Source organism: Tauraco erythrolophus, chromosome 15 (assembly GCF_009769465.1).
Source record: "Tauraco erythrolophus isolate bTauEry1 chromosome 15, bTauEry1.pri, whole genome shotgun sequence".
Classification (NCBI taxonomy): domain Eukaryota; kingdom Metazoa; phylum Chordata; class Aves; order Musophagiformes; family Musophagidae; genus Tauraco; species Tauraco erythrolophus.
The window spans coordinates 22146912-22165381 of record NC_141479.1 but is presented as its reverse complement, the minus strand read 5'-3'; the positions used below and the strand labels follow the sequence as shown (position 1 = coordinate 22165381).

General features: G+C 59.6%; 2 protein-coding genes across 4 annotated transcripts in view; one reads left to right on the top strand and one right to left on the bottom strand.

Annotated features, from left to right (window-relative positions):
• The first annotated feature begins 161 nt into the window (after window positions 1–161).
• On the top strand, window positions 162–6451 carry PSMD7 (proteasome 26S subunit, non-ATPase 7). The gene is made up of 7 exons (XM_086620848.1): window positions 162–235; window positions 944–1035; window positions 2368–2460; window positions 3200–3297; window positions 3600–3680; window positions 5193–5284; window positions 5966–6451. Exons 1-7 carry the CDS (start codon window positions 162–164, stop codon window positions 6402–6404), a joined length of 969 nt encoding a protein of 322 aa, XP_086476974.1. The 3' UTR covers window positions 6405–6451.
• A 3191-nt stretch (window positions 6452–9642) lies between these two features.
• WWP2 (WW domain containing E3 ubiquitin protein ligase 2) overlaps window positions 9643–18470 on the bottom strand; it is a 42274-nt gene continuing 33446 nt past the window's right edge. For all 3 annotated transcript variants that reach the window (XM_086621215.1, XM_086621213.1, XM_086621214.1), the window contains exons 12-24: window positions 17066–17147; window positions 16259–16387; window positions 15903–15981; window positions 15687–15758; window positions 15507–15595; window positions 14211–14370; window positions 13087–13220; window positions 12819–12959; window positions 12111–12231; window positions 11665–11769; window positions 10964–11060; window positions 10028–10100; window positions 9643–9793 (exon numbers count right to left, since the gene is read on the bottom strand). In XM_086621215.1, coding sequence (XP_086477341.1) covers window positions 9694–9793; window positions 10028–10100; window positions 10964–11060; window positions 11665–11769; window positions 12111–12231; window positions 12819–12959; window positions 13087–13220; window positions 14211–14370; window positions 15507–15595; window positions 15687–15758; window positions 15903–15981; window positions 16259–16387; window positions 17066–17147 — 1382 coding nt within the window. In that variant the 3' untranslated portion in view covers window positions 9643–9693. The remainder of the gene's footprint in view (window positions 9794–10027; window positions 10101–10963; window positions 11061–11664; window positions 11770–12110; window positions 12232–12818; window positions 12960–13086; window positions 13221–14210; window positions 14371–15506; window positions 15596–15686; window positions 15759–15902; window positions 15982–16258; window positions 16388–17065; window positions 17148–18470) is intronic.

The window sequence follows — 18470 nt, the reverse complement described above, 5'->3', positions numbered from 1 at the left end:
TGGCGCTCCGCCGCGGCCGGCCGACCTCTTAAAGATGGCGGCGGCGGCCCCGCCCCGCCGCGGGGCAGGCTGGGAGCAGGGTCGCGCGGCGGGGCGCGGGCCTGGTGCGGGCGGCGGGCGGGCGGGCCGGGCTGGCGGCGGAGCGGGGCCGGGCGGGCGCCATGCCGGAGCTGGCGGTGGACCGGGTGGTGGTGCACCCGCTGGTGCTGCTCAGCGTCGTCGATCACTTCAACAGGTGAGGCCGCGCGGGCGCGGCGCCGCGGCGCTGAGTCACGGTCACGGGCCGGGCCGGGAGGGACGCGGCGCCGTTGCGGGGAGCGGGGCCGTGGCGGGGGGCGGCGGGCCGGGAGGATCGGGGCGGGAGGCGGCCCCGCGCCGGGAGCGGAGCGGTCGCTCGGTGCCGGGGACCGCGATGCGCGGGCGGCGGCGGGAGCGCGGCCTGCGGGAGCCGCCGCAGCCCCCGGTCCGCCGCCGCCGCCGGTGTGTGCCTCCTCCGGCGGCGGCGGGGAGCGCCCGGGTGCCGGGGGGGGGCTGTCAGCGCCCCGCCGGGGGCCCGGGAGCTGCGTCCGGCTCGTTAAAAGGCGAGCGGGGGAGAAGCCGCGTCCCTCTAAATCCCCGGTGGAATTCGTGCCCGATTTCACCTAACCGCGCCAGGCGAGAAGGGGTTAACGTCCGGAATAGCCCCCGCGGCGGCGGGAGGCGGGCAGGGCTGCGGTGGCACCGCGCGTTACTGCCCTTGGCGGGGCCGGGCCGGGGCCGCGCGGTCCCTTCCGGCATCGCCGGGGCCGGGCTGGGCGCGGGGGGCACCGAAACGCCTGTTTCTGGGTGTAAATCATCAGTCATGAAACAACCGCAAGGCTTCCATCCCGGCACGGGATTCTTGCCGCCTTTCCCGAATCAGGCTTGCAAAAAGCCGTGGGAACTGACAGCCTTTCCTATTTAGAATAGGGAAAGTCGGGAATCAGAAGCGAGTCGTCGGTGTGCTGCTGGGCTCGTGGCAGAAGAAGATCCTAGACGTGTCCAACAGTTTTGCAGGTGAGTTTGGGAGCCCTGCCCTTGTTCACACCTCCTGAATTACCGAACGGACGAGTCGCGTTCGGGTGTTTTAAGCCACCCTGCCAGAGCACAGGCTGTTCCCTCCGTGCACAAATCTTCACAAAAAACACTAACTGCTGTCAAAAATACACCTATTCCAGCCAGCCTTGTGCTGCAGCTTCCCTGTAGTGTTGTGAGTGGGGAATGTTTCGGGAGCGGATCCAGACCTCTTGGAAAACCCTGGCAAGTGTTTTGCTGCATTGGACTCGCCGACCTCTGCTGAGCGATCAGCGTCTCAGCACGTCATACAGAACCCACAGCTCCCAGCACGTCATACAGAACCCACAGCTCCCAGCACGTCATGCAGAACCCACAGCTCCAGCCTGGTGTAGCTGGTACCTAAAGATTTAGTGCATGTTTTAGCTTTACTTCCTTTCCTCAGATTTCGTCCCATTACATACTGGTTCTTTCCTGAATTATGTTGTTAATAGTGTTGAAATGGTTTCCTCCTAAACACTTACGTGTGGTAGTAAAATTTCTTCTAGAACGCGTGGCTTTTGGTGACCCGTTTGTGTTAGTTAGATCGTTTCCCTCCCAGTGGGGCTACTCTCTGACAAAGCAAAATTATCTCGGTGTATATATGGAGTTCTTGTCCCAAGTGTGGGCTATTTTTTTTTCCCTATTTTTAGAAGAACTTTTTTCCATCTGAGTTGAAGAGAGTTTTCTTTCGTCGTAACGAGAGCCTTTCAACGATGAAGCTTGTGCTATACCTGTAAATTAAAAGACTGAGACCAGTCTTTGTTCTGAGAACTGAGCCTGTGTGCCTGTGTACATGCTAACTGATAAAATAGTCATTTACTCAAGGGTAAATAGTCCTTACTTGAAGTGCCTCATGGTGTTCTAGCAGTCTACAAAAGTGCTGGCGGCGTGTTTTACACTGAAAACTGATTTTGCTCTAAGTAGACTGCTGTTGATCAACAAGCTATGAAGTCTGCTGGGACGCTCAGCGTGTCGTATCAAACGTCGATGTACACCCCTGAGTCACTCGTGTGCGAGGGAGGATTTCTCCCTGGTGCTCGATGTCGTCCGCTGAGGATAACTGTCGGAACGCTCTGCGTTTCGTTCCTCGGCTCTAAACTGTTAGTAATTATGAGACTGCCTCTGCCTGAGAGAGTTGGCCGGCTCTGCAGGCTAGCTGGTGCAGAGTAGCTGAGACTGATTAAAAGCCACCCTCCCTTAGCAGCCAAGGATATCCTAAAACACAGTGCTTCTGTAAACATTTTCATTCTGAAAGCTTGATTCTTAAATATTGCTGTTTTGTTTTGTTCCCAGTACCTTTTGATGAGGATGACAAGGATGACACTGTGTGGTTTCTGGACCATGACTATCTGGAGAACATGTATGGGATGTTTAAGAAGGTCAACGGTAAGTTGAGGTTTTCTTGCAGCCAGAGGCACACTCCTAGAAGCTTTCAAGACTCTGTGTGGGGAAGTGAATTCATAGGAAGGTAGAGAGTTAATTGCTGACATAAGCAGCCACTCCGTGCTTGTTCCTGGCATGGCTTCACTTTCACTCAGGGTTTCTGTGGGTTAATTTGTGCAAGCACTTTGTGTTCTTAACACATTCATTTATACCTAGCCAGCTTTCCTAAGTCTCCTGACAGCTTTGTATCTTCGGAATAACTCAGATTTCAGAAATGCCATTATTTCTGAAGAATTTTCAAAGCTTTCTCCTTTATAACTCAGTCTATATGGATGTGCCCTGAAATTAGTTTTTAATGAATGTAAACATTACAGACTCACATTTTGTAAGTAACGATTCTAATTGCTCTTCACCACTTCTTTAAAAAGCGTCTTTACCGCTCAGTTGGAGACTTCAGAGCTGAATGTTCAGTCATAACTTCAATCCCTATGAATTTTCTTAGACCTGGGACCAATAGTCTCTTATTACCCAGTTTGTGTTTCTGGAATTTTAGCATCTCTAGATGCCAGAGTTTCAAGCTGCCATGTCATTGTCTTGCCTACTGTAGTTCACTTCCCCCTTCTTTGTGCTCTACACGCATCAGACTTTCACCCTTGATTTGCTAATTCAGTCTCTGCCTAAAGCTTTCTGCTGCTGCCTCACCATGCAATTCTGATTTTGGATCCTTTCTGGTTTTTCTCAGCCAGGGAAAGAATAGTTGGTTGGTACCACACAGGCCCTAAACTGCACAAGAACGACATCGCCATCAACGAGCTGATGAAACGATACTGTCCTAACTCTGTAAGTGCAGCGCGTTTTGGGGGGGTTTTCCCTCTCTCTTCCTAAACGAGGGATCCAGTAACCCTTGGCCCCCACCTTTGTTCCTGCTGGTACGGCGTTTTAAAGACCTGGTATCTGTAAAGTGATCGAAGAACTCGGGTGAGAGTCTTTTGGAACAGCTCTAGATGTCTTTTCTCGTGCCTGAAGTTAACACCTCTGAGCACCTGGCATACCGTGGCTGTGGAGTGAAGAGCTGACCTGGGTATTTTTTTCCAGTCTTTGAGTGAAACCTGGTTTTCTGACATGTTTGTTTTTTCCATAAGGTGTTGGTGATTATTGATGTGAAGCCAAAGGACCTGGGGCTGCCCACAGAAGCTTATATTTCGGTTGAAGAAGTTCACGATGTGAGTATTTCACATGTGTCTCTGCCTCTCCGTAGGAAAAGGGTTTCCATTAAAAGATGGCTGTTAGGATTGCCTTATTTTCTGAGGGATGCACATCCCATGGCACATAGTTGCCTTTTACATCCGGGACGGTGCACTCACTAGGCAGGGCCTGTGGCTCGCAGCCAAAATCTGCCGAAACCAGAGTTTAAATCCTAGTCATAACGTAAGCATTTGTGACTAAAGCTTTCATCCACCACTGCTCTTGGAGGAAAAGCCGTGCCTTACTGTTTGACCTAAGGAATTCCACAGCTCCAGCTGTCCATATGATTTAGATGCTTCTTACCTGTTTCTGTCGTGGCCGTGGCCGTCAACAAAGCGACAGGTTGGAACGCTTTTAAGGCGTCGCTTTTGCACGTCGGCCTCTTTGCAGAGGTGTTCTGAGTAGCCGTGCTTTTTCGTTTGTGCACCTGCCAGTGCTGAGTAGGTAGGTCGGGCGTGAGCAGTGCTTACTAATCACTTACACCACCATGCAGACAAACAACATACGGTAGTAGTAAGTCAGCTTTAGCTTTTCATTTGCAATTGTTTGATTTAAATTATGTTCTGGATGTGTATAAAAAAGTTTTATCCTTTTGCCTCTCTGAGGCCCTCCCTACAGAGAAGAAGCTGCTCCCGGTGTTGTAGATCTTGATTCTGCAGGATTTGTTCTTAGTTTTGCGAATTCACAGTAGTCTCAGTGGTGTGTTCTATTTACAGCTGTGTGCTGGTCCAGGTAATGGGTTTGAAAACACAGGGGTAAAACTCACTCTCAGAAATTCAGCTCATGAATCTTTTAAACATCTTCCTTAATCTCCAGTGTATAAATTCTCATTTTAATGAGATGGCTCCAAATTAGGTTGTTGTTTTTTTAGTGGAGCTGTGTATGTGCTTCTAAACTGGCTGAGAGCCAGTATCAGGATGACAAAAGGGATCCCAAAATGTAATACAACAATAAGGCTGTATTAGGAAAGACAGAAGTAATTACGATGCTTAGTGAGACGCTCTGTTCTACCCACCAGTACGTAGACCAGCAAAATACATTAATTGAAAATTACACAGAGCACAAGAAAGGAGAAATTGCAAGTGACTCTGGGCTTGTGACAGTTGGTAAGACTAACTGATCCAAGAAAAATCCCACTAGAGTCTTTCCTCTCTGATTTCCTGTGGACTGTATATAACTACTTTGCTAGTTTCATTAGTAGAGTTTCTAATACTCTCAAATTCTATGTTTTTAAAAGTCATTGTGATTCACTTACGAACTTCTCCCCTCAGCCATGTACTTCAGTCCCCTGATACTCTGTTTTGCCATAACTTGCCCCATTGCCTCTTCCTGATCCTTGAAACGGGCATCAGTTCATCTTACACCGCATCACGGTGCGAGTTGCCCCACTGTTTGCGTGTGCCCGTCCCATCGCGCTGGCGTGTGCCTTTGCACCTGCAGCCAGCCCTGTGCTTGTCTGACCACCTCTCCCGTTTCCTTGCACCTCCAAGGATGGCACTCCCACCTCCAAGACGTTCGAGCACGTGACGAGCGAGATCGGAGCAGAGGAGGCCGAGGAGGTCGGTGTTGAACACTTGCTACGGTAAGCGTGTTTCAAACAAAAGCCTCCTTACAACTCGCGTGGCAGCGACCGCGATCCACCTGGCATCTCCCAGAGGCAGCTCCCGGGGGGAAATGCGGGTCTTGCTGAACGTGCTGCTTAAATTCTAAGAGCACATCCATGTACCAGTCGTGCCTGGCATATTTGCTCGTTGCTGCTGACGCGTAACTGCCCGCTGAAACTCCATCAGATGATGGAAACTCTGTTTTCATTCTGTCAAAGCTGCGAGTACTGCACCGCTTGGAACTGCGGCCAGCCGCTGCGTCCCTCCCAGAGCAGGGCTGCCCGGGGGGGTGCTGATGGGCTGTAGCTCTCCGGTCAAAAGAGAGAGTCACCCCGTACAAACCACGTCGCCTTTTCACCCGTCAGAAATCCCGTTGTTGGTTTCTCTCCATCCCTCTAACTGGTGTTACAAATATTATCACAAAGAGAACATACGCGCGCCGTGGGCTACAGCAATGATCTATTTTAGCTACACCCTGTAGCGTACATCGGTTTGTTCCCAGTCTTTGACTTGAAGCATTTATTTCAGTTGTACTTCAGCTGTGCTTCAAAGGGCTTTTCTTTTTAAGCTGGAAAGATCCAAGTGAAATAGGCCCAGCCTGTTAACAAGCATGCAAAGTAACGTTCTAACGCTGAGTGTTCCTCTTGTGGGTGTTTCAGAGACATCAAGGACACAACGGTGGGCACTCTGTCCCAGCGGATCACGAATCAGGTCCATGGCTTGAAGGGACTGAACTCCAAGCTTCTGGACATCAGGAGCTACTTAGAGAAAGTAGCCGTGGGCAAACTCCCCATCAATCACCAGATCATCTACCACCTCCAGGATGTCTTCAACCTGCTACCAGACGTCAACCTGCAAGAGTTTGTCAAGGCCTTTTATCTGAAGACCAACGACCAGATGGTGGTAGTTTATCTGGCTTCTCTTATCCGGTCGGTGGTTGCTCTGCACAACCTCATTAACAACAAGATTGCCAACAGGGATGCAGAGAAGAAAGAAGGACAGGAAAAAGAAGAAAGTAAAAAGGAGAGAAAAGATGAGAAGGAGAAAGACAAGGAGAAGAGTGATGTCAAGAAAGAGGACAAAAAGGAGAAAAAGTAAAATGTGTAGTTTTTTTATTTGTAAATTAAAAAATCTTGTAAACTAAATCCCTTTGGTGCTGGGTTCTTTTCTCGTGGCAGTGGTCAGCACTCTGCCTGCTTCTGCTTTGGTGTCTGCTCTTTGTGTTCAGCGTGGCACAGCTGGGGGGTCTGGGCAAACTGGCAGCAGACGGCTGCTGCGGGGCACACCCGGCAGTCTGGGTCTTGGCACTGGGCAGGGAAAGGGTAAAAGCCAGGGGGGAGTTTTTTATTTAATTCTTTATAGTGCAGCACTCTTCCTTCCCCCAGTGCACCTGCAGGGACTTTTAGGCCAACGGGTGAGGATTTCTACCACGCATTGTGTTGGCCTTTATTCCAGGAGCTTGCCTTGCCTGACGCCGAGTTGTCACTGTGTGGGGCCTGTTTGCTGAGCATCGATTAATTTTTGAGCTGTGGGGAAGGTGCCGAGTTCTGGAAGCAGCACGGAGTGTATTGGAAGGGTGTCACTACTGCTGGCTGCTTTCCTCCAGCTGTACCTTGTGCTGGGCTAGTTTTGTGACGTTGGTTTCTTTTTTGGCTGTCCTTTCTAGCTGCCCAGTGACGAGATCAGGGTTGGATGTTTTGTTACCTGATGCTCTAAAAGGAAAAAGTAGATAAAAACTAGACCTCTGGCTCACGTGATGCTCTGCAGGGGTGGAAACAGAGAGGGGTGAGACGACGGGATCCTGCTGCGGGGAGGAGGGCAGGTTGTGGTGGTGCTGGATGGTGAAGAACATCTTCCCTTTCTCCCCTAGGATGCTGGGGTGCGCACACGCGTGTGCGTGCTGCAGGGCTAATTCATTACAGTCAGCCCATTTCATGCAACATGGACATCTTTGCATTAATGGGGTTCCTATTGGCGCGGTCCCCAGGCACCTCGTGGCTGTTGGCATGGTGCAGGTGGTGCGTCGCTGCTGTTCCAGCTTCCCCAGCTCTGCCAGTGGCAGAACCAGCTTTGCTGCCTGCCTGGGGAGGCACCCGCGCTGTCGGCTCTGCCCGGAGCGCCCTGCCAGCCCTCCTCCAGCTTTGTGATGAAAACATTTGTGGCAGCACCAAAACAGGCTGACCTCTGACCAAAGCACGGTTGGCATGACATGGCGAAGCACCGAGCAGCCTCCCTCATGCAGCATCTCCAGGGCAGCCATGGCTGTAACCCGCTGTCCCACACCGCATCGCTGTCCCACACTGGTCGCTGCTCACAGCCCTCCTGGGCCAAACGGGCAGGACAGACACATGCTGCAGCAGCTCCTGGGAGCCGGGGCAGTGGGAGATGTCTCCCTCAAGCACAAGATGCCACCAAGCCCCTGCCACCTCCCAGGCCAGGGTGGGAGCAGTGCCCAGGTGAACACGAGCGCTGCAGCAGCACACCAGTGCCAGGAGAGCACAAAGTGCCACCAGAACGCCCACCATGACGGATGCATTTCTTCTGGGATTGGGCTGGCACCAGCTGTGCCATGCTTGGCAAGGATCTCCCACAGCATGGCACAAGGACAGAGTATTAAGAAAACCCCACACAAAGAGCCAACCGTCCAAGGCAGCTGCTAAAGCAAAGCCGTACTGGAGGCAGGCTGTCCCCAGTGCTGTGAATAGCGCGTTTGTTTTGTTCTGCTTGTGTTGGATCCGTCTTTTACGAAACGCCGCCAGCCCACGGCCACTGGCCTCATTCACCTGATGCTGCTCCACCAATGCCACTCTGGGTTCCACGCGGAGGGCGGCTGCTCCAGCCCTGGAAAAGCTCCTGGAGACATTTTTAGCTGAGTGTGATTATAGGTTGGGCGAAGGCAGGCAGGAGCGCTGCACCCAGCCGGACCCTCCTGCACGGTGTGTGCACCGAAAAAAAATAGAATGGGTTGGGTTGGGAGGGACCTGAAAGACCATCCAGTTCCAACCCCTCTGCCATGGGCAGGGACACCCTCCACTACACCAGGTTGCCCAAAGCCCCATCCAACCTGGCCTGGAACACTGCCAGGGATGGGGCAGCCACAGCTTCTCTGGGCAACCTGCTCCAGTGCCTCACCATCCATAGAGGGAAGAATTTCTTCCTTAGATCCCATCAAAATCTCCCCTCTTTCAGTTTAAAGCCATTGCCCCTTATTTATGACCCCTGACAAGCTCCGGGCGCCCATCACGGCCCTTCAGCCCAGTCCCCGCACAGACCGCCCCGGGGCTGCCCCCGGCCGTCTCCGTGTGACACCGACCAGGGACACACACCTCGGCAGCTGCTTATCCTTTATTGCACAAGAAGTCGGCGTCGCTGAGGCAGGATGGTGCAGTACAAAACTATCCGGTTACCAGTCCAAAGCTATTGCGTGTCTTGTATCCACAGGCTTCCTTGACGTACAGCTCCGTACACCAACGCTCGCGCGGCTCCGTCTCCCTGGTGCGCGCCGGGGGGGGGGCAGCAGCGGAGGTGGCACCCGGGGAGGGGCAGAGATCCTGCCCTCACTTGCGGCTCCGGGCACTCCTGCCACCAGCCCGGCCAGCGATGGAGGAAACCGGGAGTTTGGGCTGAACCCCCGCCCCAGGCAAAGGCTGGATGCGCCCCCAGTGCGACCGGAGCCCCCGCGGCTGCTGCGGAGCCCCGGCTGCGAGCAGGGCACCGCTTAAACACTAAATGCAGCTGCACAGGGGCCGCACGCTTGCGCATCAAAACACGCCACGGACACGGTCAGCCCGGCCCTGGGTCCGGGCAGCCGCGGGGCTGGTGCGGGAAGCGGCCGGCCCGGCCCTCGGCCCCAGAGCCCCGGCTGGGGGTCCCCGTCACCTGGGCTGGCTGCAGGATGGGGCCCAAGCGCGACCCCAGAGTCAGTCCAAGAGCCGTCTCCCCTCCTCACCTGCACGTACTAAAACGCCACAAGGCAGAAAACACAAGGGGGAAAAAGAGCCTGTGCTGAACCCGGATCTCATTTAACCGCGTCTGCCAGGGCAGACCGGGGAGCCCCGGTGCCCCTCTTGCTGCTGCCACGGCCCAGGGCTTGGCCCCGTGCCCTCCGCGCCAGCCCGCGCCCCTCACCGGCTGAGCAGAGCCAGGCGTCCGCGTCCGCCTCCCTCTCGCACCTCGGGTTCGTTTGGGGAGGGAAACGTGGGCCCGTTCCCCAGGGCCGCGACAGTGCGGGTCTCGCACGGGAACAAGAGCAACAGCGTCGGCAGCTGCCTGCGCGCCATCCCGCGGGGAGCGCTGGGCGCGGGGCTCCGCGGGCGCCGGCAGGCAGGACCTCGCGGCCGGCAGCACGCCGGGGCCCTCCCTGCCCCGGGAAAGCACCAAAGCTCCATCACTCCTGTCCGAATCCTTCCGTCTCCTCAATGGCATAAAGCAGCTTCTCCTTCAGCTGTTCGTAGCTCTTGTAGGGAGGCAGATCCAGGCGGTTAAAGCTGGAGAGACAGCAGAGGCCGTGAACGGCGCTGTGATCCCAAACCTCCTCCCCATGGCGTGTCCTCTCCAGCCTCAGCCATGCGTGGCAGGATGCAGGGCTGGGAACAGCAGCTACATCCCGCAGGAACGTGGGCAGTGGGGACAGAGGGCACCCGGGGCCCCGTGCAGCCCCGCCGAGGCTCCCAGCGGTCGTCCCTGCGTGCCCCTAACAGTGCCGAGGAGAAACGACTTACCATGTATGGCTCCGAGGCAGCCACGTCTCTTTGCCAACTTTATCGATGCAGAATTTCTGGGGCCCGTTGCTGCCTGTTAATTATGAGCACAGGAAATCTCGTTACACGACCAAGAGCTGGAGAAGGAAACCCCCCGACATGCCGTTAGCCGGGTCGCACCATCACACGCCCCAGTGACCCCGGAGACACAGCGGGGCACAACCCGTGGCAGCGCTCGCTGCCGGCTCCGAGCCCTCACGGGGAGGACGTACAGACAAGGAGAAAGGGGAAAGCTGGGAAGCACATTCACATCACAGAGAGGGAACGGCCTGGCTCCCAAGCAGGACGGGTAAATAGCAAGTGCTCAAACGCATTTATCCGTAGACCTGTGGACTGAGCAGGAATCCAAGAGTTTTAGAGGACCCGGCTCAGGAAGTCTGAGTCACTGAGGTCGCCTTTTAAAAGATTGTGAATGCTGGAGAGGTTCCAGGGGGCTGGAAAAAAGCTAATACGCCAGCAAGAATAGACAAGTGGACTAAGTTAGCTTGACTCTGACTCCAGGGAAGGATGGGGAAGGCTGGTACGGGCCCCCAAAAGCAGCAAACTAAAGGATGAGAGCAGAATAATGCCACACTGTGGTTTTCTGGAAAAGGGGTTTTGTCGCACAAAAATAAAAATTCGATCAAAAAAAAAAATCAAATCTCATTCAAAACAAGATTACAAACTGGACAAAGTTAACTGTGGCGGCGCAATCCACGGCCGGGGCATTTGTCCGGGTACGGCACTCCACCGGATTGAACCACCGTGCTCAGACGTCGCAGCTGCTTCATGCAGCCTTGCACGCTGTGATGGAGACCTGGGCAGCCAGGTCCCACCGCCGGCCCCGGGCACGGCCACCACCACCCCCGCTCGCCTCCCCGGGACCCCCGCCCAGGGCGAGCGCCCGGGAACACGCACCGATGAGCTCCGCGAACCCCCCGACGGGCAGGCGGCAGGTGCCCGTCACGAACTGCAACAGCCGGATCCTCTTCTCGTTGTCCATCTCTTTAACCACCTACGACAAGAAGGCGGCAGGAGAGTGGGATCCCTGTCACCCCAAACCCGCAGCCCGGCTGGGCCTGGGGCACCGTCCCGCAGCACGGCTCCGGCCGTGAACACCCCACACCCTCCGGCCAGGCTCGGACATGGCCCGGGGCGCTGCAACGCACCCGGCACGTGGTCCAGCCCTCGCCCCCAGTCCCGCATCCTTGGGGACGAGTGCATCCCGGGGCCTGCGGGGAGCAGCTCTGCCCGGCCCTGCCCTCCTTCAGAGCCATTTCTGAGCCTTCTCTCCCAGCCAGCACGGAGCAGCACAGCCAGAGCTGGCGCAGCTCTGTTCCATGTCACCCACTCCCATCATCCTGCCCAGAGCAGCAGCCCTCGCTAGAAGCACGCTGACCACTAAGTGCTGCCGGCCATCCTCGGCGGTGGCACCGGGGCCTCTGCCAGCCACGGCCAAACGCTGCTTGCTGAACACGTGCTCACGGTTGTATTTCGTTCCTCCTGACAGCCTGCGCGGCTGCCTGCCCCATGCCAGCCCTGCCTGCCCCAGGCCGCGGGCAGGGGACAACGCCGGGGCCGGGGAGCAGGATGGAGGCGCTGCCGGCGCTGGAGCTCACCTGCCAGAACCACTGGATCTGTTTGCTGTTCTTGGTGTAGTGCCGGTAGATGGTATTCTTCTGCCAGTCGTTCATGTCGATCTCCTGCATGCCGCACAGCATCAGCTGGGGACAGGGGACAGTCAGCAGGGGACAGAAGCAGAGCCCTGCGCCCGCGCTTCGGAGCACCGACTCCTCCAGTGCTGGGCTGCACAAGGCACAGGCTCCGGCACTGGGCAACGGAGGCGTCTGGGAGGAATTCCTCGCCTCCAACGAGACGTTTCCTTGCTAACGGACCCAACGAGCCACCCCACAGACCCAACCACCCAGGCGGGGATACAGGGCATAGGGTGCAAGCGGAGCCTGTGCCGTCTGCCATCACCACGTGCCATTCCCAGGGCAGCCTGCGGCACGGTGGGAAGCACCAGTACCTCCACGTTCCCATCCCAGCACAGGTGCCAGCTCACCTCCAGCTCCTTCTCGTCGAAGTACCGCAGCCACTCCAGCGGCACCACCTCGTTGAAGCCGTCCAGGAAAGCCTTGGTCTGCTCCTCCACACCCCGCGTGAACCTCCAGTCCGTCAGCAGCCTGGGAAGGCAGCCGGTGGTCAGCAGGCAGCCAGCACTGCTGGCCCGGCACAGAGAGCCCCCCCCCATCCATTCCACTGGTGGGGAGGGCCCCGAGAGCCGCAGGGGTGCGTGGTGACGGGGTGAGGGGCTCCTGCAAATCACCAGGGCTCCCCTCGATTCCCACGAGCGGGTTTCTCTCTCTGCCTCCAAACCCACGAGCAGCGGACAGCCCTCAGCACAGACCAGTAGCCGTCGGGAGGTCGAGGGGTGCAAACCACATCCCCTGGCCAGAGCCTCCCGTCAGCAGGAGGTGGTCCTGGCAGCCCCCAGCCAGCCCAGAGCAGACAGGCAGGGTGAGCAGCCATGGGACAGGGAGAGAAGGCTCAGCCTCTCTCCCCTCTCCTCTTTCCTGAAAGTACTGGCAACTGCCCAGCCAGCAGCAAGCCAGACCGCAGCAGAGCTCGGCCGACCGCGCCAGCCCATACTTGTCACAGGCCACGTAGCCCAGGGAAGCGGCCACGTCCCGAGCCCCACGTTCCCACCCCAGAACTGCCCTGCAGCTGGTGGGGGCCAGAGCCCGGCGGGGGCCTCGGGACAGCCACTCACATGATGTACTCCTCCTTGTTCTCCTCCGTCACCCGGATGCTCTCACCACCCTCCTTCAGCTCGTGGGTGGTCACCTTGCCCAGGATCTCCATGTCCTGGATGAAGTACAGCTCCAGGCCACACTCCTCCAGGCTGTTCTCCCTGCGGGAGGATGCCGGGATGTGATTTCTGATGGAGGTACCCGGCAGCAGCGAGGGGCCGTGGGGAGGAGCGCCGCCCACCCCGCACCAGGACGGACCCAGGCCAGGAGGGAGCGTGGGGCACTCACTTGGTCCAGACGATGGAATTGTAGAACTCGGGGTCGATGGATTCCAGGTCCTTCAGCGTGGGCCGCTTGTTCAGCATCCGCTTGTAGAAAGGCAGCGTGAAGCCGGTATCGATGAACTTCCCGTGATACAGAGCCTGCGGCGGGGAGGCGATGCCAGGTCATGGGGCACCCCCGGACAGACCCGCGGGGCAGGACAGTGCTCCAGCCCCGGGTACCCGCAGGGCAAAAGGGAACGGCTCCCGCAGCTCCGAAGCTGCGGCACTCACTCCCGGCTGGCAAACGCGGTGGGGAGGAGCGGGCTCCCCCCTCGCCCGGTGCGGGCGCACTCGCAGCCCCTCTCCCCTCCCCACCGCGAATTCCACCACTTCTCCTTCTCCCCTCGCAGCTCTATTAAGAGCACTTGTTTAAACAGAGCTGTGCTGCGGCTTCCCTGAATCCCTGGCTTCCAGGAGCCCCAAGGCGAAGGCAGCCAAAAATAATGCAGACGCTTGTCTAGAACGGCCCAGCGGTGAGTAATAGTCTGGGGTTTTATTGGTGTCCTGCAAGGCACGGGGCAGGGCAGGGCACAGCGGGACCAGAGCAGCGCACACCTCACCAGGCCCTGGGCCAGGGACGCTCCCCCTGGCTCAGGGAGCCCCTGCCAGCCCCCCGTGCCAGCCCGGGGCTGGGTGCCCTGCGGCACGTCGGCCTCGGGGAACGCGAGACGAATGGGAGGAGACGCTCTGGGGCTTGGGCAGCTGGAAAATCTCACACTGCTGGGGCTAAAAATAGCCCGCGGAGCTGCAGACCCGACAGCACCTGGGGTGGCAGCCAGAGACCTGGAGCCATCCCGCTGCACGGCCCCTGGGAAACCAGGTCCCCTCCAGCCCCACGGCCGTTCCCCAGATTTAAAACTCATCACCCCGTAGCCCTCCCCCCAGCACCCCCTCGACAGCCCATCTCCCATGGGAGCGAGACGGGGCTTAAGGAGGGCGACAGCGCCCAGTGGAGTGCAGCCACGGCACACGGAGCTGCCCCTCGCCCGCTGCCCCCCACCCCGTCCCCTGCCAGGCCCCTGCTCCGCAGGGGGACACAGAGTCCTGTCCCACATCGCCTCCCCGACCCCGCTGCCCCCAGGCTCTCACCATGGCGATGAAGCGGCCGATGAAGCGGAAGTAGGTGAGGTGGTCGGGGTTGATGGAGGAGGCCGGGTTGATCTGCAGGCAGTAGTTGTTCTTGCCCGCGTACTCGAAGAGGCAGTACATGGGGTTGAGCACCTCGTGGGACAGGAGGAAGAACCACTCCCTGGGGCGAGAGGAAGAGGAGCGCGGTGAGGAGCGGCTGGCGGAGCCCGGAGGCTGCGCGGGGAGGCTGTGCCCCAGCGGAGGGCACACCCCATGAAAACCAGGTGTCCATCTGTCTCCTCGGGGCACCGGTGCCAGCGTTGGGCCCTGGTGTGACTTGGCGAGGGCATCCTCTGCCCCTGGGGGTGCTGCGCAGGGTTTGCGAAGGGCTTCTGGAGACACCGGTAAGAAACACCCCAGTTTGCTGGAGGCCCCGCTTGGAGCACCGAGGGTCCCGGAGGCACCAGGCGGCTCAGTGCCACCCAGGCTGTCATACACATACACACACCCCCCCCGCACGGGCTCCCCCTCGCAGCCTGACCCCCAGCTCAGCAGCACGGCACGAGTACCGTCCCGGCTTTGCTCCCCAGGCCGCGCAGGGAGACGGGAGTCGTCGGACGCAGAGGCAGCCCCGGCATCCCGTCCGTGGTTCTACCCTGTGGTAGAACAGCATGACGTAACCTACCATAGGGTAAAACCACTGGCAGGACACGGAGAGAGGCGGAGAGCAGCAGCCCCTGCACCAGAGCCAGGGCAGCGGCACCACGAAGAAGGAGCGGGCGAGCGCGGCGGGCAGGGGGAAGCGTTAGCCCAGCACCAAGGCGGACACCCGGAGCGAGCCAGCGGGGGCTCACGGGGACACGAGACCCCTCTCCAGCCGAGACACAGTCCGTGCTGCGTGGTCATGCCATCCTCAGAGCAGGTGGTGGAGGCTGCAGGCTCGTAGCAGCTGCATCCCACCATGTCTGCCGGCTGCAGGGAGATGGGGCCGTTCGACCCACCGTCTCCACGCCCAGGGGTGGCAGGTGCTGGCGCTCAGCACTGGGAGCTGCAGGAAAACCGTCCCCCAGCTGCCTCTGTGCCAGGCACAGGCTGCTATGACGCTTTTAGGATGTTCCACCGTTCCCAAAACTCAGGCTGTCTCCCATTCAAACTCCCGTGGGCTCCTGCCCAAGCAGGCACTGCAGAATGGCCAGGGACCTCGAGTGTGGCCACCAGACAGGCTGTCCCACCCGCGCTGCCCTTCAGGGACCCACGCCGCAGGCAGGGCACAGCCCCGTGCAGCAGCCGGCGTGTGCCCAGCACGTCAGCGCTCACCTGGCGATGCCGCCGTAGTCCAGGCCCTCCTCTCCTCGCATGATGATGTACAGGCGGCGCCGCAGGTCGTACGGCTTCATGTTCATGATCTGGGGAGAAGCCAGGGGCAGCGTCAGCGCGGGCTGGTGCGAGGGACGGCTCCGCGTCTGCCCGGGCTCTGCGGCTCCGGCACCTCCTCACCTGCTGGAAGGAGTCCTCAAAGAGCGTCTGTCGGGAAACGCTGATCTTCACGTGGCTGGGCAACGCGTTCGACTACGAGCAAGACAGACAGGAGGCTTTGTGCAGGCTGCGCAGCGGCTCTCCTCGCCCGCACCAGCCCAGGGGCTCCGGCTGCCCGTGCACTCATCCAGCCCAGCAGCCCCCGAGCTGCCAGGGCCCTCCGGCCACTCTACTCACGTGGCAGAGGAAGCGGAACTGGTGGTACTTCCAGCGAAAGCTCCGGTCGTATGCCCCCGGGGAGCCGCCCTGCTTGCTCCTGCAAAAGCAGCACGGGCCTTGGCTCAGCACCCCTGCCCGCCCCGGCACGAGCTGCCCAGCCCCATCGCTTGCCAGGCAGGAGGAAGACCTCAGGGGTGCAGCTCTCCTTCATCAGAGCCAAACATGAGGCCCTAAATCCACTACTCAGTGTATTTGCAACAAAGCTGACCCACCCGCCCCGTTCCGTGCCACGACCGCGGGAAAGCAGGAGCTGTGGGCAGGCGGCTTGAGCCAGCCCAGCTGCAGGGTGAGGGGCTCAGCCCAGAAGCACTTACCCAGACTCGAATCCAGGGCGCGGGTCCTTGAAGGTGGTGGTGCGAACGTTGTGGTCCACAAAGTAGCGCACGCCCTCGTTCGTGTACTTCATCTCCCAGCCGGGCGGCAGTGGCGGCTCCTGGATCATCCTGCCGACAAGGACGGGGTCACCGGGCAGGCACCTCGGGCATCTCGCCCGGAACTGCAGCCCTCCAAACAGCCGCCCCTCCCTGGGGACCACCTTCAGTTTGCAGCTCCGTACCAGGCAAAAGGAAGGATTCGTGGTACGGGATGAGCGAGCGCCTGCCTGTACCCCGAGATGGGAGCCCTGCGCTCCGCCGTGGCCAGGGCAGGACCAGCTGCAGCCACGGCTTCGCGCTCCGTCTGCAGGAGGGGTGGCCTCAGCGGAGCCCTGGGCCAGGTCTCTGGAGAGCTGCAACCCAGAACTCTTGGCAGCCCGAGCAGAGCCTCACAGGAAGGCAACGGGCTGGGAGGAAAGCCCCTCTTTCTGCCCAGACAGCCCTGCAGTCTTCCCCATCGCCTGCTCCGCAGCTCCAGAGATTTCCTCATCTCTACCCTCAGCTCCTGCAAGCCGGAGAGCTGCCCTGCCATGCCAAGGGATGCAGCATCCCACCCTCCTGGCCTCCAGCACTGCCTGCTCCCTGCCTGCACCTCTCAGCGCTCTTGGCTCCCCAGCGCTGCACGACCGCCCAGGGAGGAGCTCGGACCCTGGCACGGCCCCCTGGCATGGCCCGCGCTTGGTAGCCCATCGCATGGACCTCCTGAAACCGCAGGCATCCTCCCCGCTCTCCCCGCAGGCTGCCTACCCCTGCGTGCGAGGGTCTTCCCACTGGGTGGTCCGTGTGTTGTGGTTCACGTAATACACTCGCCCGTTGTCCTGTCTCTTCTCTAAGAGAAAAAGGAGAGGAAGCGTTAGCCGGAGTGCCCCGGCCAGTGCCAACCGGGGAACAGCCCTCCCCTTCCCAGCTCAATGCACCAGCTCCCACCGTTCCCCCTCCCCGCTGGCACTGCCCTGGCTCGCTGGGAAAAGGTAGGATAAAAATCCTTATGGTCTCCCTGCGCGCACAGGCTGGCTTTCTCCAGTCCCCCAAGGCCAGCACGCAGGGAAGTGCCGCCGCGCTGCCAGGCTGGCACCAGAGGTGTGCTCGGCCGCGCGCCTCGCTGGGCCGGTGGCACACGCACCCTCCTCGGACACGCAGCGCTCCGGGCCCGTCTGCAGGTGCTTTCTCCGAAGTGCCTGCGTGGCCCTGCCACCCGTGCACGGCTCGTGCTCCCGGCGTGCGCCGCACACGCGTGCACACCCGCACCTCCTGCCACGCACAGGTAAGAACCGTGCACGCCGCTTGTGCCAGCACCGCTGCTCGGCCCCCGCAGCCTCGCACGCTTGTTGCACAGGAGCCCCCCGGCACACGCTACCCCCCCCGCCAGCCCCTGGGGTGCCTGCACCCACCCTGTGCACCCCTTCAGCTGCCACCCCCCCGCGCACACTCGCTGTCTCCCACCAACACGTGTGCCCCACACGCCACACACCTCCTCCCTCCACGTGCCTGCGTCCTGCCCCGCACGCACGGCCCTGCTCCATGGCGGCAGGGACGCCCTGCACGCACGCTCCCATCACCTCCCGGCCCCCCCTTACTCGCTCTCACTCCCGGACTGTGGGAAGCAGCCCCCATGCCGTGGGTCTGGCTGATCCCACGTGCCATGACCAGGACCACGTCCATCCTGGGGATAGCATCCATCCCGGGGACCCCATCCATCCTGGGGATACACACCCCAGGATGCTCAGCCCCACGCAGAGCTTCACCTCCCCCAGTCTGCCCAGCTGGCACTGGCGACAGGGCCCTTCTCCTTGCCGATGCAGGAGGTGGGTCACTCAGCATGGCAGCGAAGACTCCAGCACCGTCCCCATCAAGACCCTGCCCTTGGGGACCCCCTCAGCAGCCCGGGCCCCCTCTGTCCCGCTCCAAGCTCCCTGCAGTTTTAACCCTTCTCCTGCCCTCCCGCCTGCCCGTTTGCTGCCCGCCTGCACCCACGAGCAGCCCAGTCTGCCCTCTCCAGGGATGCCCTCGCCAAGGAGGGGGGCCTCTGCCCCGGGATGGCACAGGGACCTTTCGCAATGTCCCAGCACAGGATACTTGGTCCATCGGGACAGGACAGCCAGCCCCGCTGCCAGCTCCCAGCCCCACTGCGGACCGGGGCACAGCATCCTGG

Bases quoted from the DNA above. Each gene is read 5' to 3' on its own strand.
- PSMD7 (XM_086620848.1), top strand. From the start codon at position 162: ATGCCGGAGCTGGCGGTGGACCGGGTGGTGGTGCACCCGCTGGTGCTG. The intron at 236-943 runs GTGAGGCCGCGC...TTTCCTATTTAG, and splicing joins GTCGTCGATCACTTCAACAG to AATAGGGAAAGTCGGGAATC. The intron at 3,681-5,192 runs GTGAGTATTTCA...TGCACCTCCAAG, and splicing joins CGGTTGAAGAAGTTCACGAT to GATGGCACTCCCACCTCCAA.